This window comes from Bactrocera latifrons, unplaced genomic scaffold (assembly GCF_001853355.1).
Source record: "Bactrocera latifrons isolate USDA-ARS-PBARC rearing strain unplaced genomic scaffold, ASM185335v1 scaffold_117, whole genome shotgun sequence".
NCBI lineage: Eukaryota > Metazoa > Arthropoda > Insecta > Diptera > Tephritidae > Bactrocera > Bactrocera latifrons.
In genome coordinates this window covers 635,999-662,370 of record NW_017534597.1, presented here as the reverse complement: position 1 = coordinate 662,370, position 26,372 = coordinate 635,999, and the positions used below count along the sequence as shown (strand labels likewise).

At 35.1% G+C, this 26,372-nt stretch overlaps 2 protein-coding genes across 2 annotated transcripts; one reads left to right on the top strand and one right to left on the bottom strand.

The window, feature by feature from the left end:
• The first annotated feature begins 534 nt into the window (after window positions 1-534).
• LOC108978053 (bumetanide-sensitive sodium-(potassium)-chloride cotransporter) lies at window positions 535-18,539 on the top strand. The gene is made up of 12 exons (XM_018948146.1): window positions 535-900; window positions 9,684-9,777; window positions 14,619-15,003; window positions 15,074-15,307; window positions 15,380-15,696; window positions 15,986-16,372; window positions 16,446-16,793; window positions 16,862-17,103; window positions 17,175-17,596; window positions 17,664-17,775; window positions 17,859-18,132; window positions 18,191-18,539. The coding sequence occupies exons 1-12, from the start codon at window positions 608-610 to the stop codon at window positions 18,305-18,307; spliced, it is 3,225 nt and encodes a 1,074-aa protein (XP_018803691.1). The 5' UTR covers window positions 535-607; the 3' UTR covers window positions 18,308-18,539.
• Window positions 18,519-25,544, bottom strand: LOC108978054 (SURP and G-patch domain-containing protein 1). The gene is made up of 8 exons (XM_018948147.1): window positions 24,853-25,544; window positions 24,555-24,794; window positions 23,498-24,486; window positions 23,032-23,176; window positions 19,831-20,426; window positions 19,206-19,764; window positions 18,862-18,991; window positions 18,519-18,795 (listed from the first exon to the last, which is right to left on the bottom strand). The coding sequence occupies exons 1-8, from the start codon at window positions 25,146-25,148 to the stop codon at window positions 18,769-18,771; spliced, it is 2,982 nt and encodes a 993-aa protein (XP_018803692.1). The 5' UTR covers window positions 25,149-25,544; the 3' UTR covers window positions 18,519-18,768.
• Between the last annotated feature and the right edge of the window lie 828 nt (window positions 25,545-26,372).

The following is a 26,372-nucleotide window of genomic DNA, read 5'->3' as shown; positions in this document are numbered from 1 at the left end:
TGCTCGCTCGCATTCTGCTGTCGTTGGCATTGTTGTTGCAGCCAGCGTACGATGGCGATTGCGGTCGCTCATCGTGTTATTCAACTCATTCGCTGTTCTCTGTTATTACACTTCGATTCACATCGATTGAGATAAAAGAAACTGTAATTAATAATTTTCAGTTATTTGCCGCTGATATACCGAAAAGTTCGCAACGAAATCGTGCAGTCGTCGGTAGCCAGTTCGCAACGCCGCAATACGTACTCAACAGGCAAAGAAAAGTGGAGCGAAAGCGTCTAGCCGGAAACGGAAAGCTAACCGCAAAACTTGAAAAACGCACACAAAAATAAGTGAAAAATGAAATTACTATGTTATAATTTATGCATAAATTAAAATTACCAACGTGACTAAACGATAAATAACTGAAATAAATAATTAGTGAGCAAGGACTTCGCGTTGAGAAATTACGTTAAAAGTGCATTAAAAATGGAAAACGTCGTTTAAATAAAAAAAAAAAAAACACATGAAATTACTATTTTAATATTTTTTTACCCATATATGCATTTGTTTGAACAGTGTTGCTAAAAAAATATTAGTGCTTTTAAATATTTGAAAAAACACAAGAAAAATGGCTGATCAGACACCAAACGGTAATGCCGAAGGTCAGGTCGGCCTCACTATACCCACCATCTCGGCGAGTTTATCTAGCACAACCACCAGTCAACAGTATAACGGACATCCGCCAAATGCAAACCATAGTGCGCCCAATGCGCTGGCCGATCCCAATCACCTGAGCACCGACGGTGGCAATCCTGCGAGCCGTAAAAACTCTCGCCTCTCGCTGCGCGGCTTCGGACACTTTCTACGCAAGAATTCGAGGCAGGAGGATGAACGCAAATTCAGTTTGGCGCAGCTAACCACGTAAGTAAAAATATGTCCACACTTTTTGTGTGATTTTCGAATTTCCAAACTATTTTTTTTTTTTTTTTTTGTAAAGTGTTACTTAAAGATTGACAAAAACGCGATTTAAAGTAAACAAGTGTTTATGCACGAACTATTTTTTGCGCTACAGTAGAAATGCAAAAGTGTAGAATTATTTTCTAATCAGGCTTTTTGCTCAATTTGAAGCAATTAGTACACGTTGTCAGCCCAGTTACGAGAAACCGTTACTGGCTTTACTAAAAAAATAATTATTATTGAGACAGCGTAGACTAGAATATGTATGTTAAATGTAACATAAAATATGAATTTCAAATGTTAATGAGAAAAAGTAAGAAGACAATGAAGTGAGATGAAGTGACATTCTGACTGAAGCTCATACAATGTACTACTATTAATTAGCATATATTATATTTTATTACAATTTAAATTCTCTCAACTTAAACTAATTTACATTTCAAATTGTTTGATTTTGGAGTTAAGTGGTTAATTTGAAAATATATAAAATTAAAATACATTTCACTGCATCATGGTCTATTGTTCACTAATCGACAATTATTATATTTTAGAATTCAATTAATGAAACTTTGAGAATATAACCGAAATATTAATTAAAAAAAAATTGTTAAACAAAATTTTTTTAAAAAATTTTTATCTGGTCGAAAAGTTTTTTGGTACTTCTAATCAAATTTTAACATTTTTTCATATTATTATATATAATAAATAAATAAACAAATATGTACCATTGTGGTCGACCACTTTTTGCTATATTTCCGCTAAAGACATTTTCCATCAGTCTAAATCGAAATATTTAGAAYGGAAGCGACCGAACCATTGTTGTGCTATACGAACTGATACAGCATTTAATTGGTGGCTTGCCTCTTGGCATTCTTCCCTTTTTTATACAAAACTTTGAAAATATAGCAAATTTTTTCATTATTTTCACTCATTTTTTAACAGCTGTAATTCATTTTTTTTAGTTTAATGAAGCTTAAAATCTCATCTTTCCAACACTATATGATATGACATATGGTGATTGCTAGAACTGGTGATATACGACTGCAACGACATCTATTAACAAAATACGAAAAGACTTTTTCGACTACTCAATATTAAATTAAAAATTCCAAAAAAAAAAAATTTTAAGAAAAATGTGTAAATAGTCCTTTTTCTTTTAATATTTCCAGATTTCAGTTTTTTTATTCTCGTTTAAACTGGTACATTAATTGCGAAACTTTGTGTGTTGTTTAAATAAATTGAGTGCTCTCGTCATATTCCGTTTCCTCACATATAGCGCATAGATATATGTACATAAGATAAAACATAAACGAACTTCGAAAATTTGATTAACTGAACCGACTTCAAAAATAATAACCACAGGCTGCTTAGCAACATACGAACTTAAAAAAGAAAAAATCCTGAATTGTTATATCATATTAACAAAATTTATCCGCACCGACAAAAAATGCACGTGTTTTAATTCAAATCTTTATTATCGACCACTTTGGAGCCGTACAAGCATGCCAACGTTTAATACAATCTTCCACACACCTGGAATGGCCTTCAGTGCCTTCAGCGATTTTTTTTTTTTTTTTTTGTTTTGGCAAATTTTTGGAGCTCAATTTGCTATATTGTTACAGTTTCAACATCATATTAAACAACCCACATCTTGTCAACTGTACTGGCTCTCTACTCGACGTCGTTTTTTGCAAAAGATTCAACCCTTACGTTAGGTTAGGTTAATCTGGTAGGCCAATAAACCACGCATAGACCAGATTGGTGCTTTGATGTAAACACTACGTTTTTCCAGCTATGTCATTAACAGCGGTTTAGTAAATACTTGAATTTATATTTTATTTCTTTGCTAGTCCAACAAATCTTAGATATTGTCAGCTGCTGTATCGAACTCGATTCTTCGATTCGATATTCTCTTATTTAAGTAATCGATTCAATATGCACACTGATCTAATATTCATCAGTCAGGCAGTGAGCAGATATGAATTACAGCTTCTATATTCTAAAGTGTGTGAAATCAGCACTCCAGCATAGTATTCCAATTCAATTTTCGAACAGCGATATCATGTTTTCCACCAAATGAGTCTTCATAAACAAAATTTTACAAAAGAAATACAGTTGAAATATGCTGCGGTTTTGAAAATTATTCGTATATGCACTTACCCGCATAAATCTGCTTACAACGCTAATAAAATCTAAAAGAAAACTTTAAACACAAATTTATCAGGAAATACGATACATATTGTATTTTTTTTTAGAAAAATAAGCATATATGAATATTTTTTAGAATTATATTACACAAATTTTAGTTTTAACAGGAATTAAGTTTTTGGTTCCAACAAGATAACGACCCGAAACATACTGCACAAAATGTGAAACTCTGACTTATATTTATATAAAAAAAAAACAGTTTCGAACTCCATTGAAAATTTATGAGAGTTGCCCGAATGTAGAATACATGTATATATACAAAATTGCTTTGATATTCGTTCAATCGTTGCACATATACAAAATTTGCATTCAGAAATGTAATTCACCAAAAAAATATTATTTTGAGATTCGCCAAATACATCGCTGAATTTCGTTCATTAAATATTTATTTTCACTCACCAGGCCAAAAGAGCTTTCGAAATGAAAATTTAAGATTTCATTTTCATCGCACTTTTGTAATAATCGAAAATATTCCGCATATTGTAAATATGTATGTATGCACACGCGTACCTATTTCAATAACTATATTTGTCTGCAAGCCGATGAAAAATTTATTTTTCCAGCCATTGAAATGAAATCAGGCAAAACACTCGAATAAATCACAAATAGAAAAAGTGAAGAAGAGTGTTTTCAAAAATAAAAAAACGGATAGTTCGGTAAAAGAAATTGAAAACTTATACCAACGTTTTCTCCAAAACGGATAATTCGGTAAAAGAAATTGAAAACATACTAACGTTTTCTCTAATTCGTATTCAATGAGCAAGAACAAATTTCAAGTAACATATTTCCTCAAAGTGGTTACGTCCACTTGCGAGTCAGATAAAAAGCGATTTTCATTTTTTAAAATGCATTTTTTTTTTCAATTAATAAATAAAAAATTTTAACTTAATTGACTTCAATTAATTTTAGAAATATTTACATTCTCTTGGTCCCTTATCCGTTTTCAGGAGGAATTCGAAAAAAGGTGTTTGATGGTCAGGAATATTTGTCTGCTTAAATTTTTCTATAAACCCAAAACCAAAACATAAAATCAATTATTAATAGATATGAATATTGACAATGATCGAAGCAGTAGTCAAAATTTTGCGTTTGCTATTCGAATAGTCGACAAAAAACGGTTAACCAGATAGTCAAAATTTCGGTTAATCGAATCGTCGACGACTTGCGTATATCTGGATTTTGCAAATCGAATATTATTATTCGAATAATACCCTATCCGGTTGAATATGTTAATGTATAGTTACTTTGGTAAAGATAAAGGCGCAAAAAGGAAATGTGCGACAACTAAGCTCACCTTTATTAAAAAACTTCTAAGGAAACTGTATCTAAGCTTGCCACTCTCAGACAAAAACCAATTCAAATATACACACATGATGTACCTATATACATACAGGGTTTGTCCGGAAAGTAAATGGACTGATCTTCTTTCGCCGCGACTGTACTTCGGAGCGTGCGCGCAACGACTGGATTTGGTAGAGTTCGTTCCTAACTGAGTTGTCTCCGAACGTTAAGAGATTCGCGATAAACATTTTCGCGAGACGTGTGTCTGTGAATGTATGAAACTCGGTAAGTCTGCGACAGAGGCGTTTGATATGATCAAGCAAGCTTAACCAAACATTGCTTTAGCAAGAAGTGATGTGTTTCGGTGGCACCAGGCCGTTTAGTTGGGCCGGGAGGACGCTAACGAAGACCGAGCTGGGAAACCTGCGACTTCGACTAATTCGTGTAATTGCCCAGATGTTAAATTTTTTAAAATCTATGGTTCATAACAGTCAAGAGACTCAAACGAAAGGTCTATCGAGTCCGACAAGACATCGCAGCCGATTGGAAATTCCACCACGACAACGCCCCTGCTCACACCGTCTTTCTTGTGAACAGCTACCTAACCGCCCTACAGCCCAGATGTAGCCACCCGGACCAAGCATTTTGAGACGACAGAGGGAATTCAACTGGCATGGTCCTCGCCTGACACCTTCAATGCTTGGAAATCGCTCTGGTAACGCTACATGGACGCAGAAGGAGCCTATTGTGAAAGTTTCTAAAGAATTGTAACGATAGGTTCAATAAATTGTTTTAAATCAACTCATTGCTATTACTTTCCGGACAAACCCTGTAGATATTTGATACTCTTCATAGAGATTTGTAAATATATTTATCTCTAAGTGGAAAGTATTTGCAGCCTTAAAATGTAAGTGCATTTTATGTGAATACTTGTTATGAAAAACGATTTAAATAATCACAGTGTTTGTCAAGAATACAAATTCAAGGAATTTCCTTATCTATTCCATTAAATAAATATGAAGCAGAGTTAAGTCGCTCATTCAAGGTGCTTTCCAAAATAAACAGGAATTTTACAAACAGAAAAAATGTTTTTTTTTTTTCAGCAAAAGCAACTTATTTTATTCAAAATAGTCTCCTCTGCTTAAATACGGTTTTTTTCCAAAGCCATGTCGAAAAAGTGTGAATACGGGGAGTGGGGATTAATGGTTGAAATGTGATTTTTGGTCAAATAATCGGTCACAAGCGTCGATCGATGAGACGGATTCTGAAAATTTTTGGTCCTCGGTCAATTTGTGCAGAACAAACCGTGCACACACCTTTCGTAAGCCCAAATGTTCCGTCAAAATGCGATAAGTCGATGTTTTGGAGATGTGCAATTCCATTTCCATGAATTTCAATGATGATTTCGGTTGAATTTTGATAAATTTACGCACAGTTTCGATGGAATTTCCGATGATCACGGATTTTGATTGGCCCACATGTTGATCGTCATTTATGTAATCACGACCACTTGAAAACGTTGAACCTGCTCGTGCACTTTGCTACGGGATAGGCAATCATCGCCATAAACTCGTTTCATTTCAATTGAAACGTTTCGGTAAAAGTTTTACCAATTTACTTAAAACGCAATAACTTCACTTCCAATCAATGAAATGTCATGATATTCTCACTGAACAATCGATAAAAATAGCAGATTGTAACGCACCAGTCGAAATATAGATGGCGCCACCAGGGCGCCAGATTCAAAAATTCCTCTGTACTTTGGAACGCACCTTGTATTTTTGCTCAAACATCTCTTATTCTGAATGGTAGCGAAATTGTCATTGCACTTTTATTTAATTCTTCACAATTGGTCAGAAGGTAGTTCATTCAATAATATAAAAAAACGGTTTAGAATTATTCTTAAAAGCCTATGAATTCATATTGTTTATCCCATTAAATTTTTTTCAAGTGAAATATTTCACTCTTCAAATCACTCTTCAAATTTAATTTTATAATTAGCGCGCTTTTGCTGTATAGGTGTGTAAATTTGTATGTTTACTTTCAACCCAATTCCAAATGAAAAATATATTTAATGAGGGCGATCAGCTCGATTATTTGATTTGTACCAACTGAATTCAGGTCGGAGAACTTTTTCAAACACACTGCAGGAAAATGAAATCAAATTAGCAAAATATCATTATAACATACATATATTTGCACTCTTGTATGCTCCAAAAATAATTTTCTCAACAATCTATATATACAAGTATTTATATATGTATTCATATGCATTTGTTTGTAAATATTTACGCACGCGAAATATAATTTATAATAATGAGGGCAATCAGGAATATTTTAGCCAACATTTGGATTTGGATTTGGATTATTTAAGTCAATCAAGATCAAATATGACCCGGACAGATTCATATAAACTTCGCACTCAAACCGAATTGACAAAAAGCTTTCTTCCTGGATGGGTTCGATTTTTTAATTTGTAAAATTTTTAATTTGTTGTAAAATTTGATCTCCATATGTTAATTCGTATATGGTTGGTAGTTTTTTGTTTACGACTCTGCACTGATATAAGTCACATTATTATAAAATTCGACATATTTCCCAAAGAAATCGGTGATTAATGAAATACATAGGTTTCCTCGGGTAAAAGAAGCCTTTTTCAACAATTTTTTTCTCATATAAAAAATTATAAATTGTATTAGATTTTTTTTTTACAAGCATACACTAATAACAAAGAAATTCTAAAATTTTTCGAAAAAAATATTTTAAGCTCGGCAGAATTTTTTTTATAAAGTTGTAATGGAAAAGAGAAAAATACGTTTAAAGACGGCGTACTTAGCCTAGCTATCCTCAATTACACAAGTTCTCAAGGCTGTATCTCCGAAACTATTACACTGATCAATTTGAAAATGTATAACAATAATCTAGAAGTGTTTTAGAATTTAATAAGACAATAAATACATCGATTTTTTGAAACCCGTAAGCCCATGTAACCCCTAAGTCCTCAAATTGCTAAGAACCAAAAAAGCTTTGCTGCTTAAAGACGGCCTGCTTTTTTAAGAAAAATTCTTTGGCAAACGTCTTAGAAGTGTACATTTATTAATAAATGTAATGTGCTGACTGCTGACAGCGCTTGGCCTGTAAGTTCTAAGATAAAATTATTTTGCTTTCATTTCCATTGCAATTTGAAAGAAGAATTTTTCTCTCACTGTCGAAACTCAAATCATATACATATGTATAATTTACAAAGTTTCTTCACCAACTATTAAAGTTAAAAATGATGGAAATAAACTGTTCCTTAGCGCACTACCTACAACACATACATTCGCCTTGGTTGTGGAATACCTTAAATAGGGCGAACATTAATGACATCCGTTACTAGTCGGGGATTTTGGACGCTGTAAAATCACGATCTTTTTTAGAGACAAAACTTGTTTGAAAGCTATGTCTCTTGGTATTTAAAACAAAAAAGTTGTTCATCCCTACTTACACATTTACATACATGCATACATATATTATATACTCGTAAATATAAACGCAAAGAGAGCAAGTTCGTTGCCCTACAATTGCAAAGAGTAATAAAATCCAATAAAGCAGAAAGAATATTATTTTACCCTTTTTTACAGTTAGCCCAGATTTTTTAATTAATTTCATTCTGTTAATATACATACATATGTATGTACACATGTATCGACGACAATATATGTAACGGCAGAATTCTGCCGTTACAACAACAACAACAACGACAATATATGTATTTATAGAATATACATACAAGCAAAGTCAACAGTGTTTTCTTAAGGGCAAGTTATATGTATCACCTAAAACTAAACGAGATTTTTTAATTTGTAATTGGTTTATATATATACAATGATCAGGATGACTTGTAGAGTTGAAATCTGGGTGACTGTCTGTCTATCCATCGTTCCGTCCGTGCAGTACTGGAGTAAAAATTAAGATACCTGCTTGGTAAGCGAGTTGCTTAGTACAAAAAAAATTACGACTTCGTAGATGGGCATAATCGGATTACTGCCACGCCCACAAAATGTTATTAACCGAAAATGTATAAAGTACCATAACTGAGCGCTAGCTGACTAGTCAGGTACGATGCCTGCTTTATTTATATAAAGCTGACAGACAACTACGCGCGCGTGAGAGCTCACCTCGTGACTTTTAAAGCACGTCACATCGATTCGCGAACGTCTCCTAAGAGCTAGCCTGGCACGGTACCTACTTTATTTATATATAGCAAGCCGGCATCCAGCTTCCCGTGAGCTCATCTCATGACTTTTAAAGCACATCACCTAAGCACTGTCCAGGCACAGTGCCTGCTTAATTTATATAGAGTTAGCTGAGAGACAGCTTCGCGTGAGCTCGCCTCGTGACTTTTAAAACACATCAGAGCGCAAGAGTTACCTATGCAAAGGCCAGGTACGGTACCTGTTTTACTTATACAGGCCAGCTGGCAGGAAGCTGACTTTTGAATCGCATGACATCGTGGCGCGTTCGTCACCTAAGCACTAACCAGGCGCAGATCAAATAATGTGTAAAGATGAAATTTAATGCAAAACTTATCACTAACATACCGATTGTCTAACATTATTTGGGTGCTTAACAAGCTCAGTTCGTAGATTATGACAAGAATGTAAAATGTTGTCAATGACTTTGGCAGAGATAACTCAAGTAGAATAGTTATATTAATAGCAGGTGAGGACACAACACTTCACATACATTTTAAAGCACACGTGACTATTGTGTGATTAAGTTCATTCGCAGCCCACCGGCCAATGAACATAAATATGTTTGTTGTGACATTAGTCAGACAGATGATGCTTGTTGGCTACTTAAATGAAAACAGAGTCGTTTACCTTACGCTGGTCACCAAGTGCGCTCTAACTACAAGCTCAGTCGAGATGGAAAAAGTTATTACTTCCTTATGAGTCTGGATAATTTTCCCCCTAATAATTTTATCATTATGCAGATAGACAGAACATTATAACCGGTTTCTAGCTATATATTTCATCAGAATTGAATTGGTAGGAACATTCAGCTAGCACTGGTAAAGCAGTCAACTGTTTTGAAAGCTCACGATCACCTTTACAAGGTTGTACATATTTTTTTTTATATAATTATTATCACTCTAATATAACACTTTCTTTCCATAATATCATTTTATAACTGTAAATTGAATACAAAATACTATAAGTATTTATAGCCGCTGGTCAATACTAATAAATTGACATTAATCTCACATTTTACAGAGAAGCATTACCGAGATTAGATAATTACAGAATATCAAAGAGGAACATGAAGCGGCCATCGATTGGCGAACTGCATGGCGAGCTGCAAGAACAGGTAAGTCAATAACAAGCAACGTATTTAAATATAATACAAGAGCCCACAACAACTGCGCATATTGTTTTAGAATTTAAAGGGACAAAAAGCTTAACAATTAGAAAAAGGTTGTAAGAAGCGGGTGGGGAGTGACATGATTTTTCAAATAAAAAAACAAAAAAAATTAATCTAAAAAGAAGGTTGAACCTGTAAACCTAACCTATATATTAGATACATACATATGTATATAGTTGATCAGCTTGACGAGCTGAGTTGATCATGCAGTGGCCGTCTGTACCCGCGTAGTAGTCCCTCAATTTTTAAGACACATTTTCCTCTTCCCGAAAAACTGGTTTTTCGGAACCGCCTATATCGGTAGAATATACATAGCTGTTATACGATCAAAATCCAGTTATTGCATGGACAGATTTTTTATTTGACAAAATAACTAAAATAAGGCAACGCTATATACTTCCAAGAAACTATTTAGATTCAGATTTTTCAAGTAAATGTACATATTTTCGCACCCTACTGTACGTATATGCATGACAAATATCAATATTTAAGTGGCAGGCACTCGAACATTCTGACCCGATGATCTAATTCCCTAATATACTAGCAGGAGCCTATGAAAATGAAAAAATAGAGGAAGTCATAATAGTGAAACACTGTAGAAACGAGGGCTAAATGACAAGCATTGAAACAAAAATAATTTTTGGGCGATCTGAAGACGGGAGAGCATGATTTTTTAAGGGTTAAAAACAGTCTCGATTTCTGCCAAAACTACGGGGTGTATAAAAAAAGGTTATATAGCAATGTTATAGATAATGAAAGTAGCCATAGCTTTTGTATAAAAACTTGTTTCATATAACCTCAAAATTTAGATAAAATATTCAACCAACTGAGTTTTTGGATTTCTTATTTTTATCTTCAACAAACAATTTTTTTCTTCCACGAAATTTGATTTCAACTAACGTTCTTGTGTCCCAAACAATATTTATATGGTAATTTTTATTTCTTCTCCTTATATTGACCAAATATCAGTAAATACGCTAATTTTCAATCAAAAATTCTCAAGTCAAAATATCAAATTTTATATAAAAACAATACGCTTTATATTCGTTGAAATATCTACTTTCTAATGGTATAAAAAATATATACATTACTCTGGTAAATTCGGAGAAAGTGCAATAAGAGGTCCCAACAAAAAATAGTTTTGTAAAATGAGAATTAAAATTAGATGCACGTCTGATTTCTAAATAATTTTTACTAATCCGATGAGCATGAGCTGATTGTACGAGCAACATCTCCTTCACAAACCAGCGTTGGAAATTGCAATTGATCATTCGTCGTTTTATTTTTCAAATGCAAAATCAGGCTTTATTTTATTTTTGCCTCTTACCACTCTCAGCTATTCTTGGTATTCGAAATTTGAACATTTTTCACAGTGTAAAATTTTGTATATATATATATCTACGATATARTAAAACTCTATACCAACGTAAATGATGACAAGAACTTCAGATTTACCGATAACACCTCGCAAGTGTGATCGAAAGATAACTCAATTAGCGTTTACTCATGACAGGCCTTTCAATAGCAATAAATATTCGTCTATATTTCTTATCAGCCTTAAAGCGTTACTCATAAGGTTATTGTAAACGAGTAATGATGATGAATGAAAGCGTGATAGCTTATAAGGCGCAGTAAATACGGAGCCTTGGCTGGTCATGTAGTATATCGCTTTATGCGGATCAATACATAACTCTCACAACTTTCTAAGCGGCATAAACGCTTTGCCAATGAGATTGATGATTGAAGATTTCTACTATTTCGCGTTCTGCCAGTTTTTTACTCTATTCTTAACTTTCCAAGTTTCGATGAATCGTGCCGTCATATTTTCTTAATTTCCTCTATATAAAAACATATGAATGTATGTATGTTTTCAAACAACTTGTTGTACGAGTACATGCTTTTAATTATTTATTTTGTTTCATAAAATTGCTTCTGATAGTATCAGTAGCAGTATTAGCACCGCGACTTATTGTTACCGTTCAAATATTGTCACATTGAAGTAGATCTTCAATGTCGTTTATTCCATTTTATTTATGCATGTATATATATACATATGTACTATAAATATTTGTCAAATCTATTGATTTAGAGTGTAAAAAGAAATTGTTTTGATTCTAATTTTTTTCCACTACACATATGTACGTCCGCTTAGTGCTATCTTTCTGGTTATATCTGGTTCTGTCAGTCATTTAACATATTGATGGCATGTTCGATATTCATGTAGCTGCCACCGACCAACAGCACTCGAATTTTTATTTGATTTTTTTCCATGCCCCTACGTCTGCCGTGCTTTTTTTTGTTGTTATTGACTGGGTAGTTGAGTGTTGCTCTGGCGAAATGCCTTATAGAACTGGCAACTTTTCGATAGTTTAGAGATATTCATTCATTTATTAAAAGAAAATATTTAAAGGAATCATCGAATTATGTATATAGGTACTGTTATATATGTGCTGACCGTTCATATAAGATTGTAAAAGAAAAGCGTTAATAGCAGCGGCTGCACCGAAGCTGTAATATCCTTCATAGGCAAGTTTCTAATAGCAGAGAAGTGTATACATTAGGGTGAGTAAAAGCAACATTTTTTTATTTGGTACTCTGAAAAATGGATTCTAAAGTACCTCTAAAACGTTCTTCGAGTATGAGCTGTTAATTGTAACGCGAATGGCCTTCGCCTTACAGTTTTTTATACTATTTTTATAATTATCATATGGAAATTTTCAAATTTAGCATCCATCTACTTAAGAAATACCTCGATTGCTACATTTTGTAGAGAATTGTTTGCTCTATAGAAAGTCTCTTACGAAGTTTTCCTAACGAGGACTCGATTTTGATCGATAAACTTATATGACAGCTACATATATTATATCCGATGTGTGTATATCTTAAAATAAGGAATTATGTATATACAGGCAGACTGGCGAAATTGATTTTTCATTGATACTTCAGTGGTTAAAAAATAAATACAGACACCACATATATAATTTACACATATATACATTTGTGCGTATATAGCAGAAAACTTTTAAACTCCCACGATTAGTTTCTTAATAAGTGATGCGATCATTTAAGACGCTCAAGCAATTTAGCGCACCAAAATTAAAAATTACACAATACACAAAGCTACTCATATATATACAGACGCGTATAAACAAAAGCACATCAGTGCACAAAAATGCGAAAATATGCGCAACAATTGGCAATTCATTGCCTGACTACTTATTTCCATTAGCCGAGCGATTATTAGCACCACGTTGCGAATTAGCGTATGTAGTTATGATCATTATCACCAAGGCGTCCAACAAAAAGCAGCTAAATGAGTATGCGAATTGTTATGTTCAGTATGGGCACGTGAATATGCGTGTGTGCGTGTATGCATCTATCACCAGATGATCTAACAATGCTAATCAAAATTCATTAACTTTGCGTTAATTAATTTAAATTTGCTTCAATTCCGCTGTGACGAATTGTTTATAATGCTAACGAATAATTSACAACTTTTTTTTTTTTTTGGAAAAAACTATACTACTTGCATTTATGTATATATATATGTATGTATGTACACAGATAAATTTACAATTATTATAAGCACAAACACATACTAAACTTTTGTTGAAATTGAGATGCAATAAAACCTTTACTCATAAACATATGTGTAGTATGTCCGATTGAAATCAACATAACAGCTCACGTATTTTCCAGTGGTGTACATGACGTATGAGTAACATTTGTAAATCAAAATTGTAATTGTTTAATTGTTGCCGTAGATTTCAGTGCACTATAACTTATAAATGATTTCACTTAGTGTGAAAATTGATAAAACTAAAACTTAAGTATAAAATTCTCTGAATTCTTCAAGCAAAGTAGCTGTTTTTTACTACAATATACACCCAACTCTTTATTTACACGGATATCTGAGGAACGTATATACCGTGTAAAAAAAGAGTTGGGTGTAGAACATTGTATATACAATACAAATTAAAATCTCTTACTATTTTTTGCCCACAGTATAAATATATATACACACATATACAAATATACACTTGTAAATATGTAATAGCGACTATTGTAATTTAAATTTACCGCAATGCAATCAACCATTTGTAAACATAAACATTTAAAACAGCGAATGAGAGTGATTGAAGATAAGCAAATAATTTGATTTGATTTCATCCAAAAAAGCCAAATTTGGCATTTCTTATACAATCAACCGAACGATTTAAAACCTATTAGCAACACAATTTAAATTATTGTTCCACTTTGCTTTAACACTTGCCAACAAAACGTTTGCCGAAAGAATTAGAGTAGTCGGCAAACCGTTGAACTTAAACGCTTGTTATTAGAATTGAATAGCAGGAAGGGCTCAGCAAGCTCAACTTAAAAGCTCGTTATTGGAATTGAATAGCAGGAAGCGCTCAGCATTTTAAGGGTGTACTTATAATGATTATCTAAGGCGGTCCGCCTTAAGCAATTAATAATACAAAAGCGATATTTTAGCATAAGACCATCCAGAAAATGTAAGACAATGAATTGTTCACAATCGAAAAAAGTATTTTCGTTGACTGTCACTCCTGTTGAACAGGCAGGATTAGGAATTACAGATGTAGTGATTTCTGATTCTGACTAACATCCAAAAGATTTTCAGCTGTTTGTTGCGTTCGTTCTTCGACAGGTGATAGCAAATCTTGGAGCCTGCTGCTGCTTCTATATAAAGCCAAATACAAACATACATACATGCATATGTACATACATATATTTAAATGCACATAAATATTATTTTTCACTCACAGAGCATCCAGATGCCTGAGCCGCCGCCCGAAAGCAATAGTCACATGATCAAATTAGGTTGGATTAATGGCGTCGTCATACCATGCTTACTCAATATTTGGGGTGTCATGTTGTTCCTGCGTCTCAGCTGGGTAGTCGCCGAGTCCGGTATAATGCAATCACTAATCATTATCGCCATTTCGGCGGTGGTTTGTGTGATCACTACACTCTCATTATCCGCAATCAGCACCAATGGTGAGGTGAAGGGAGGTGGTGTCTATTTCATCATTTCACGCTCACTGGGTCCAGAGTTTGGTGCATCGGTTGGTGTTGTCTTTGCATTCGCGAATGCCGTCGCTGCTTCCATGAACACTATCGGTTTCTGTGATTCATTAAACGACTTATTGAGTAAGTGTTAAAAATTTGGAACTATTTTTAGTATATATGGATTATTGTTATTGCTTTTCTATTTAAACAGAAAGTCATGACCTCAAGATTATCGATGGAGGCATTAATGATGTTCGCATCGTTGGCGTGTGTACGATAGTGGTGTTGATTCTTATTTGCTGCATAGGCATGGAGTGGGAGTCGAAGGCTCAAAATTTCTTGATCGTCACCATAGTTCTGGCTATTTTCAATTTTCTTATTGGCGCTGCCCTCGGGCCACGTGGCGATCAAGAAGCAATCGCAAAAGGCTTTGTTGGCTTCTCTTGTAAGTTAATTTAGTTAGGCTCGAGTCGCCTCAGTCTGTCAACGAATGATCAATTGATTTACTACTTTTCAGGGAGTAATTTCAAGGAAAACTTTGGCGGTGACTATCGCTATTCAGAGGGTGTTAATCAGGATTTCTTCAGTGTATTTTCCATTTACTTCCCCAGTGTGACCGGCATACAAGCGGGTGCGAATATTTGCGGCGACTTAAAGGATCCAGGTGCAGCCATACCTAAGGGCACATTTTGGGCTCTGATGATTTCAATGGCTTCATATGCGCTTTTCGTTTTGTTCGCGGGCGGTGCAGCGGCACGAGATGCCTCCGGTAATGTAACCGATTTGATTAATGGCACATTAATCAGTTCAGAATTGGCGTGCAAAGAGGACTTGGTAAGCGCCTAAGGGTATGCAAAGTAATTTTTTGGCAATTTAAAGAATTTTTAAAATAAATTAATTAAAAAGTTTGCTCTATTGATATCGATATGGTAATGAAATATTTGATATAGAGTTTAATGGCATAGAACTAAAAGAAAAAAAAAAATATTATAAATTCACGATCTCGGACTAACGAAGATCTAATACAAACTATCCTTTCTGATTGCCGAGAGATCCGCGGTAGTCGGAACTACCTTCATTGCATTCTTACACTTACACATATTAATCACATGCTTGCTTACAGTCGTGCAAATATGGGCTGCACAACTCATACTCTATTATGCAACTGATGTCCATTTGGGGTCCGCTTATCTACGCCGGCTGCTTCGCTGCAACTTTGAGTACAGCTTTAACTAACATACTTTCCGTGCCGCGCCTTGTTCAAGCCTTGGGAATAGATCGAATTTACCCCGGTTTGATTTTCTTTTCCAAGCCTTATGGCAAACATGGTGAGCCTTACCGTGGCTACGTGCTTACCTTCTTCATATCGGCAGGATTCTTACTAATCGGCCAGCTGAACGTAATAGCTCCACTTATATCAAATTTTTATTTGGCTTCTTACGCCTTAATTAACTTCTGCACATTCCATGCATCATTTGTAAAACCACTCGGCTGGCGACCAACATTCAAAGTGAGTATCGATATATAGCGAAATGTGCTCACTCTAACCAATTTAATGATATCTTTGCATTACTATATTTCAGTATTACAATACATGGCTAAGCTTATTTGGATTTATACTTTGTATCGCGATTATGTTCCTAATCGATTGGAAGTCTTCTCTCATCACGTTAGTCATTATATTTGCTCTGTACCTAATCGTTATGTATCGCAAGCCAGAAGCTAACTGGGGCTCCTCAACACAAGAGCAACAATATAAAGCCACACTAACCGCCGTTCATCGCCTGCAAAACGTCTCCGATCACGTGAAAAATTACCATCCACAAATACTGGTGCTCTCTGGCGATCCCAGCAGTCGCCCACCGCTAATTGATTTCGGCAACATGCTCACCAGACACAATTCTCTAATGTTTATTGGCAATGTTGTCCCGGTAAGTCTATTGGCGGCACGTTTCCGACACAATCGAGAATCTCTTGTAACGTTTAGCTTTTCTCATAGATGAGTATGAGCTACAAAAACCGTTTGAGTGTCATAAAAGATGGTCAGAAATATTTGGATGCACGCAAAATTAAGTCTTTCTATAATGTCATCGATGGCCTGTCCATGGAAGAAGGCGTTAATGCGCTAATTAAAACCACTGGCTTTGGCAAATTAACACCGAACATCGTCTTGATGGGCTACAAAACCGATTGGGTGCAATGTCGTCGACAGTGTGTGGAAAGCTACTTCAATATTTTATAGTGAGTATCATTGGATTAAAAATGCTGCTTCACGTAAACACATTGCTTAATCATCATATTTGTCCTTTCAGCAATACATTTTCGCAGCGCATGGGCGTGGTTATACTGCGTCTACCGAATGGTTTGGAATTTTCCGAATTAAACCCCGAAATACCGATAAATGGCAGGCATATGCATAATGCCAACGAACTGGGCTACACGAATGCCTTGATGCCGCGCGCAAATGCCGCTTCGGAATTGCTGCATGTGGACTCTAATTTGAATCTGGCTGGCGTTGACAGCACCAATTCCTCATTCGGAGTGACCAATGTGCCATCTATGCCCAATATGACGACAAGTACACGCAAATATACAGTAAGTCAAGGTGACGGTATAAAGTACTTAACGAAAGGTGGTTCCGAAGTACCGAAAGATGTGCTCGACGCTGTGACGATATTCCTGCGTAAGCAGCCCAAGGGTACCATAGACGTTTTCTGGCTTTACGATGATGGCGGTAAGCATGGATACGCTGTAAAAAATTTCCTTTGCTAATACGCAATAAATTTTACAACTATTCGTAGGTCTGACCATGTTGCTGCCTTATATACTGTCGCTACGTTCAAATTATCAAAATTGTAAGTTACGCGTATTTGCATTGAGTCATGGCAAGGACGAGGTAATGGAAGAGAAGAAGTAAGTAACGACAAGTGCCGTCACAAAAGTCAGCGCATATGTATGTATTATTATGATTCTAAATATACTCATGTCTTCTGCAGCATGGCTAATCTACTCAAGAAATTCCGCATCAAATTTTCCGAGCTAATAATGCTTAAGGGACTGTCTACAAAACCGCGCATGGACACGCTGGTTAAGCACAGACAGCTCATACAAAGTTATTGTCACAACTCCGTCAATGAAATGCGTCATCTTGAAGAAGAGCTGCACACGTTAGAAGAGAAAACTYACCGTCAGCTGCGCATACACGAATTAGTTGTTGAGCACTCCTCAAAGGCGACACTCGTCGTTATGTCGCTGCCTATGCCGCGAAGGGTGCGTATTTTCAAATACAAAAAAAAAACACATTTTAATTTCTGATTTTCATGCACAGGAAGCGATATCAGCTGCGTTATACATGTCATGGCTGGAGATGCTTACCACCGATATTAATTGTCCTGTAGTGTTGGCGCGTGGCAATCAAACGCCTGTTTTGACATTCTATTCGTAGTTTTGAGTACAAATACCCAAGGCGTTTTATAAGCGATTAAAACAAAAACAACCAACGCACTTATTAACATATTTGTATGTATGTATTACATATGTATGTATGGACATTGAAGAGTATATTAATTTTTTGCTTGTAGTATTATTAGTTTGTAATTTGATAAGCTCAGCCAATGAAAAAATATTAATGGAATATTGAAAATAAAAAATGTTACTATTTTACATCAACAAGGAAATACCGAATGTGTATTTTGTGATTACTTCGTAATTAATGCATGAATAATTGTTTTACACTTTGTGGTTTTATAGAGAACTTGTTGGATTAAAGGATATTTTAAGTCATAGTTAATATGTAAATGTACATAAATATTAATAGATATTTGTAGGAGCATTACATCGCATTAAGACACACAAAGGTTTTAGTTCATCCATAAGCCTTTGCGAATAATGTGCCCGCATTTCCGTTTAATAGTAGGCGCGGCGTGGATTATTCTGTAAAAAATTAACGCAATAAAATTCATGAATACAATAAATTAAAAAAAGAAAAGTTAATAATACCAGTGGATTCGGTCGAAAGCGATAAGCTAACATCATGCGTTTACGGTAGGCATCATACTCATTGTCGCAATCCTCAGGCGTAGCGGCGCTGGCCACACCCAGACCTTGGTTACCGTCCCTTTGTGGTGCCCTTAAAGTTTAAAGTCAGTTTTGAGTTTCAATTTACTTATTATTTTACAAGTATAAATATAAGTAGAAATGTGAACGATAACTTAAACACAAGAAGAAAAAACGTTAAGTTCGGTTGCACCGAAACCACGTTTGCTTCTAGGTGCTAAAAAATTCTTGACAAACTTAATACACCCTTTTGTTCAGGGTATAAATATAATTCGTTTTATACTCACTTATTAACTGGATCAACTATACCGCCGCCATCTGTGCCCAAACCTTGTCCCTCTTTCCAGCCTAATTTTTGTAACATTTGAAAACCAATATTGTCCTCCTTCAATTTGTACTCTTTGTAATCGCTCAAATCGGGTTGACGGTTACTCTTCTTCGCTTCATATTGTTCCATGAACTTCTTTAGCTCTTCGGGTGGCAAAAAGTCACCGATGTGATGTTTGCCCTCACTTTGTTTCGTCAATGCTGTTGCCCATAATTTGGTGGCTTCCATCTCAGCGCAACGTAGTTTATGCTCCCATGTGCCACCATCGACATCCTCATCCGAGTCGTATTCATATTTGAATTTACCGCTGCGTGCGAGTCGATCGATCTCTTGTCGTTTTCTCATCATGTCCTGATACAACAGATTCACTTTATAATGCTCTTCGCATTTCTTCCAGTCCTCTTCGCTTAGATTAGTGGAACCATAATTAAGGCGCGCATATTGCAGCAATGCGGGATCATTGCGTGTTATGGCGCTTAGCATCGGTTTATTTTGATTGGCGAACGAAGTAGGTACATCTAAGTTACAAAATTAGTATTAGTAAATATAATATGCGAAATATCAACGGATTTAACTTTGCTCACTTGACAATGTATCTGATGGGGCACCGGCGCTGGTAGACGCCAACACTTTTTCGCCCCAGCGACTTTTTCGCTGCTTCTTGCGTTCTTGGCGACGTTGCTCCTCTAACTCGGCCTCAGCCTCGCGTTCTTGGCGCTCTTCTTCGCTCAACTCATTGCGGCACTCTATGCGTCGCTTTAAGTTATCACGATTGCGATCCAACATACCACGCATGTATTCGTCATCGGAGTCCACATCACCGCTTATTGCCGACTCCGGGTCATATTTGTCAGCTGCATCATGTTGGTTCTCACCTTGCGGCGATGATTGTTCACGCTGTTGTTGCAGTTGTCTTTGTTTCTGATGGTAGCGGTAGAGCGCCTCTTGTTGATGCTCTTGTAGCTCGCCACTGTCGCTAGAATCCTCTTCAACCACTTCAACCGGATTGTGATTGTCCGAGCGCGTTAGCAGCTGATTTTGCCTTTGCGGGTGCGTTGGCGATTTACACTGCTGTTGACTTTGCTGTTGCACCTGTTGATCGTGTTGCGTGCGGCGACGATGTCCATTCAATTGCTGCCGGTAATTGTGATATTGCTCGCAATTTTTTTCAAAGAGAAACCTAAATTAAAATTTGAATAAAAAACGATAATAAAAACAAACGTAATTCCAAAAAAAAAAAAAAAACATTTTTATATATTAACTGTAGCGCTGATACTGTTTATCGATTTTGTCCTGCGCTCAATGCTTAGATGCCTTTTTTAACTAGTTTATTCGCATTTTACTTTAATGGTTTGGACGCTCTCGCATAGACGAAAACGTTGGTACTCAACTCCCATTCAAAGAAAGTCCTGAGGTCAACACCAACGAATTGCTGACTCACGCTGAAATCCCGTTAACAGTTGATGTTGCTTTATTGCTCCAAATCGAGGCAGAAAATGTGGTAAATTCGTTGTATATTACAAAAATGTTCATATCCACCAACCATGTATTTCATTTTCGACAAATAAAAAAAGTTCAAAAACTGTGGTAGTAAATCGAATACATAGGGATAACATTCCGCTCATTTACATGAATAGTGTCATAACTCAAAAACACAACAATTTTTTAGATTAAGTATGCAGTAACGTGAGCAATGTCACTGTCCATATTGTGAAATGGATTCTGATGGATAGAAAAATAAACAGTCGAGAAAAGAGTATCACGATATACCACTTCATCATTTTTTAACCACAACAACGACACATATGGAGTTGTGTGAGGGTGGAGTTTACTATTATTATTTTTTTTTTCAGAAAGAACAATATTTTTGTGTTACAATGATATTGATGAAAAGGTAATTAAACTTTTCATATTGCTAAACTTCTCGTAAAACGTAATATTTTGTTTTGAAACAGTATTGCTGATAATATTATAATCGTCGAAGTACTTTTTTTCTGAGCAATATGCACACATTTAACTTATGATAGTGGAATTAATTTATATTTTTCACAAATAACGCCATAATTCAAAGTTAAAAATGTTTACGACTAAGAAACAGCTTTATTACACTCTATTTTGTTCACTTAAGCCCAGCATTTCATTTAATATATTAGGTTGTCAAAAAAGTCTTGCGGCATTTTCGATAGTTGGCGCTGAGAGCGCGTAGTTTTAGTTTAATTCGTCGCATCGGGTCATGCTATACCTTTTTGGAAAGCTCATTTCACGCACTAACACGTGTTTGATTGATTATTTTCTTTTAAGTCGTTCGTGAGTTTTAGCGTCGCAAACATGGAGCAAAATAAAGAGAAAATACGGCATATTTTACAGGACTAGGACAGGACAGGAAATTTGTGCAGTTTATGGACCCGATACAGTTTCCATTTCCACCGCACAACGATGGTTTCAACGTTTTCGTTCTCGTGTAGAGTTGATCGAAGATGCGCCACGCTCCGGAAGGCCTGTCGTCAAAAATTGCAATAAAATCGCTGAATTGGTCGAAAGAGGCCGGCATAGAGCAGTCGTAGCATCGGTCAAGAGCTGGGCATAAGTTTTTTTTTTATGAACAATTCAATAAAAAAATACCGCAAGGCTTTTTTGACAAACTAATATTAAAGCCACTAGTTTATTCAATAAACCTATGGTATTTTTCTATATTTGCTAATAGGCTAAAGAAAACTTTAAACTGCTCACTTGAAAAAAAAACGAATTTTTTGAGTTATGACATTATTCATGTAAATAAACGGTTTGTTTCTTATGTACATACATATGTACGTATGTTGTTGGAGCGGCAGAAAACATGCCATATATAGTTTTAGGTCTGCTGCCGAGTTTATAGTACTGAATAAAAAATCGGACCTGTGCCGATTGTAGACCGAAGTGATGTCGGTAAATCAATGCACATACACAAGTAGCAATCAGAATGAATAGATATTGTGAGAATTAGGCGTAGTCCAAAGCTATTAGCATGTGCTTGTAAGGTTATTATGCATGGCTGAAGCCGTTGCTTTTTGACATTGGTCTCGCGCATTTTTTTTTTTTTTTTTTTTTATTTAATAGGTTAGAGGTAGTCAGAACTTAAAACAAATATTTGTTCTGCAATCTCTTAAAGTATATTATCTAAGAAATTTTCTCTGAAAATTTTGAATACCAAAACTATGTAAGTTTTATAAACTGGTGACCACAATATAAAATAAAAAAACCGCTCGACAGATTTCAATGAAATTTATACAGCTTTTTGAAAACATGAAAAACGAATGCCCTGAAGGATTTTTTTTTTTTTTTTTTTTTTTTGTTAATTTTGATTTTATATAAACAATTAACTGTAGGTTTTTTGGTTGGATAACCTAAAAAATCTTTCAATTGGTCGTAATTTTGTTCATTAAAGAAGCTTCGATCAGATCACTCGATTACGTAATAAAAAAAAAAACATTTTTTGTCCGATTGATTTTAGACTATAAATCAGCAAGGATTAGTTATTGTCACCGCAAGGAGCTTTGCTTGCAACTTGATCGACATAGACAGACACTACCTTTAAAATTACTATTTTTTTAATTTTAATTTAGGTCGTACTCTTACTTAATGATGTTAATTTAAAAAAAGGCAAAAAATATTTAAAATTGTAATTTTTTCATGTCTCTGACTACACTTAACCATTTAAATACGAATACTACGTTTTCTGTAAATGTTTATGTTTTATACCGCAAAAAAAAAAAATACATAGTATGATATGCAACAACAAAATTTACCACAATGCCGGATGTAGTTCGTTTTTATGCGAACGTATTTTATCTTCATAACCATCCCCATTTTCGCCAACCAACTCGATTAAGTGTTCAACAGTTGTTGGTAACTGTATGCGCGAGCAACTGTGGTCATTGTTGTCTGAAAAAACTACATAAAATCCTTTAAAATCAAGCTTAGCGAAGAAGGCACCAACAAATTTATGTATGTATGTATGTATAAGAAAACTAGAATTGAAAAAAAAAATCTGCCTTAGTTTACCCACAGCTAAAAAGCTCACTTAAGCAGCCTTGTTTGTAAAATAATAATCCAATGATATATCGTTTAAGAAACAAAAGTAATTATAAGATTTTGACACCTATTAGATTGTGTCGAATATGGTTAAGGCGCTTTCGGGCAAGAGAAATATCCATACATAAACAAATTGGCGTTTTTCCCAACATTATTGAAGAATTGCGCATTAATACACACCTGCATTTAGAGTGGGACTGCTTTGATCTTCGACTTGTTGTTGTTGAGGTGGTGGAGGTGGTGGTGGTGTTTGCTGTGATAGTTGCTGTTGTTGTGGTGGTGGTTGCTGCTGATGGTTTGCTGAAAATTGCTGTGGATGTTGTAATAATGCCGGCAATTGCCCTTGCAACTGTTGCAACGGTGGCGGTAATTGCGGAGGTGGCGGTGGTGGTTTTGTATGATCGCTTAATGGTTTTTGCATCTGTTGCAATTGTTGATGTGATTGGTTTTGATCGTGTTGTTGTAGCTGTTGCGATTGTTGTGGCTGATGTGTTTGTTGTGCTTGCAATACCTGGTGATGCCTTTGTTGTATACCGTGTGGCATTTGAATTGCCTCCACGTTCATCTGTGGATTCGGTATGGCATTCAAATCAAATTCCTTGGGCGCCGGTATGGTATTCAGTTGCATAGGCTCTGGCGCCGGTATCATATAGAGCGGTCCCAACGTTAAAGCCATGGGCAGCTGAGGTGGAGGAGGTGGAGGCGGTGCGGCTGCAAAAAATGCTCCCGGCATAGGATGGGGCGGTGGGACAGGCGGCGGTTGTGGTGGATGATTAAAAAGAAATTGTGGTTGTGCTGATGGTGGTGGGTGCAAAAGACTTGCTTGCGGTGACTGTTGTTGAATTGCTGGCTGTGGCTGATGTAGCGTTGATAGTTGCTGAAGCTGAGTTTGTTGCGGCGGTTGCAATGACCGCATAAGCTGCTGTGGTGGCAAGGGCACCGAGTGTTGATGCTGCATTGGTGCTGGAGTCATCGACGCTACAATTGGATGCGACACAGATTGCTGTATAGTTGGTTGTGAAATCGCGTGTTGTTGAGGTGCTTGCAAAATCTGGTGTTGACCTTGCACATTCGGGTCTATTGACCTATTCGATTCCACTACACTGTCTTCGGTAGACTGAGATGCAGATGGCTGATCAGATACTGTAGAATCTGCATTTGATTCTGGCCTATATATTAACAAATATTTAAAGTGCGTAAAATTATAAATACAAAACCCCACTCTAGATGTACTCACGCTGATATAACCTGTGATTGCTTTGGCTCATGTTTTTCTAAAATTTTTTTGAAGTTTTCCAAAAATGACCCATCATTACAGAAGGAATTAACAACTTTTGGTGGTGGTTGTTCAGTAACCGGCGCTTGTAAACGTTTTAAACCAAATGATATTTTTCCAGTTTTTCCTGTGAAACTATTCAATGATTTTGCGGTAGGTGTGTCTGCTATTTCCTCCTTTTTACTTTTTACCAACGAATCGCTAACAAAATCGTAGATATAAACATGTTTTTTCATAAATTCTAATTTGATGTGCAAACCTTTTATCACTAGTGGATGGCTTTTCTTTAGGTATCATATCAGTAGTAACTAACGTTGGAAGTAAAGTGTCATCCTTTTTAGTATCCGCACTAGTCTCACTTATTACTTCAGTGGTTTCAGTGCTATTAACGTCCGACTTCATTTTTGCAGCTAAAGTCTGTGCTGCTGCCACTGCTTTAGCCAGTTGCGCTGTTCTTTGCTTCTCCAAAATCTCCTGTCGCTTTTTTGCTATTATCTCCTCCTGCTTTGTCATCTGAGCAAAGCGATCGATGCGAGCATTGTTACGTTGAGCCATTTTTTTTTTTCCTCTTTATTCTAGTATAGCTAATAGCCTATTAATGTAACCTCTAATCAGTGTCCTTCCTACAGACACTCACATGCACAAATTCTTTAACCGTAGAATTCGATTCTATTTATATTAAAAAAAATCCATATAGTTTAGTTGCACATCTTTGTGTATATGTGTATGTAATGACTTGTCCAATGAAGCTGCAATTTTACATAAAATTACTACAACAAAATTACACTTTGTAGTATAAATTTTATTTGCGAATTCCTCAAATAATTGAAGGAAATTTGTATTACATGAGCATTATCTTTACAATTAAACTCTCAAATAGCCACATTTAAAATGCAATTTTTCTTCGCAGAGCACAAAAAAATTATCTGCGAAATACGGATAACAGAAATACGAATGACATTTCAAGTAAACAGTGTTGTATCTTCACTTAAATCCCTTAAAATGGTAATTGTTAGCTCTACACAAAATGATGGAGACCAACAATAGAAGTAAATATTTAAAAATAAATTTAAAAAAATTTTTAAAAATAAACTCTAAAAAATGTTTGAAAATAATTTTCAAAACCAATATATAATAATAATAATATTATACACATATATACCAAAACTTACCACCAGTAATCCTTTTTATAAGAGCGAATGGCATCAAAATAGAATCAAAGCTTTTTTGTTAAGAAAAACTCGTCTATATTATATATGGAATTTTTTTAATTAACTATTTGTTTGTGGGTGTTATAGAATAGGAAGCTTATATATTAGAATGTATTATATWGTTTTCATAATAATAATGTATACATTTATATTTTTATCTAAAAAAAACTACACAAAATCTGTTATATTTCGCTAACTACAATAATAGATTATTACGCTAACTTTTGTGTAGCCTCCTTAACACGAAAGTAAGAACAAGGAACACAATTGTATATATTAGAAAGACTAATAGTAAAAACATAAAAAGTGTTTTATGGTTTAAGTAAAAACTTAATCACAAGACAAGAAATTAATCCGATTTTATAATATATAAAATAACTGTAGTTCTCGTTCGTTCAAAAGCTCTTAAATAATTGATAATCAAAACTAAGTAATAATATATCATAAACACATTAACAAAATACTTTCATCATCATCTAAGAAATTTATTAACATATTATATTTTATATAAAAAGCAAATATGTTATTAATTGATTTTTTATATTATTATTATTTAATTTCTTAACGC

Coding starts and splice junctions, on each gene's coding strand:
- LOC108978054 (XM_018948147.1), bottom strand. CDS start 25,148: ATGGCTCAACGTAACAATGCTCGCATCGATCGCTTTGCTCAGATGACA. Junction 19,765..19,830: donor CCCATCAGATACATTGTCAA/GTGAGCAAAGTT, acceptor TTTGTAACTTAG/ATGTACCTACTTCGTTCGCC. Junction 18,796..18,861: donor GCTTTCGACCGAATCCACTG/GTATTATTAACT, acceptor AATTTTTTACAG/AATAATCCACGCCGCGCCTA.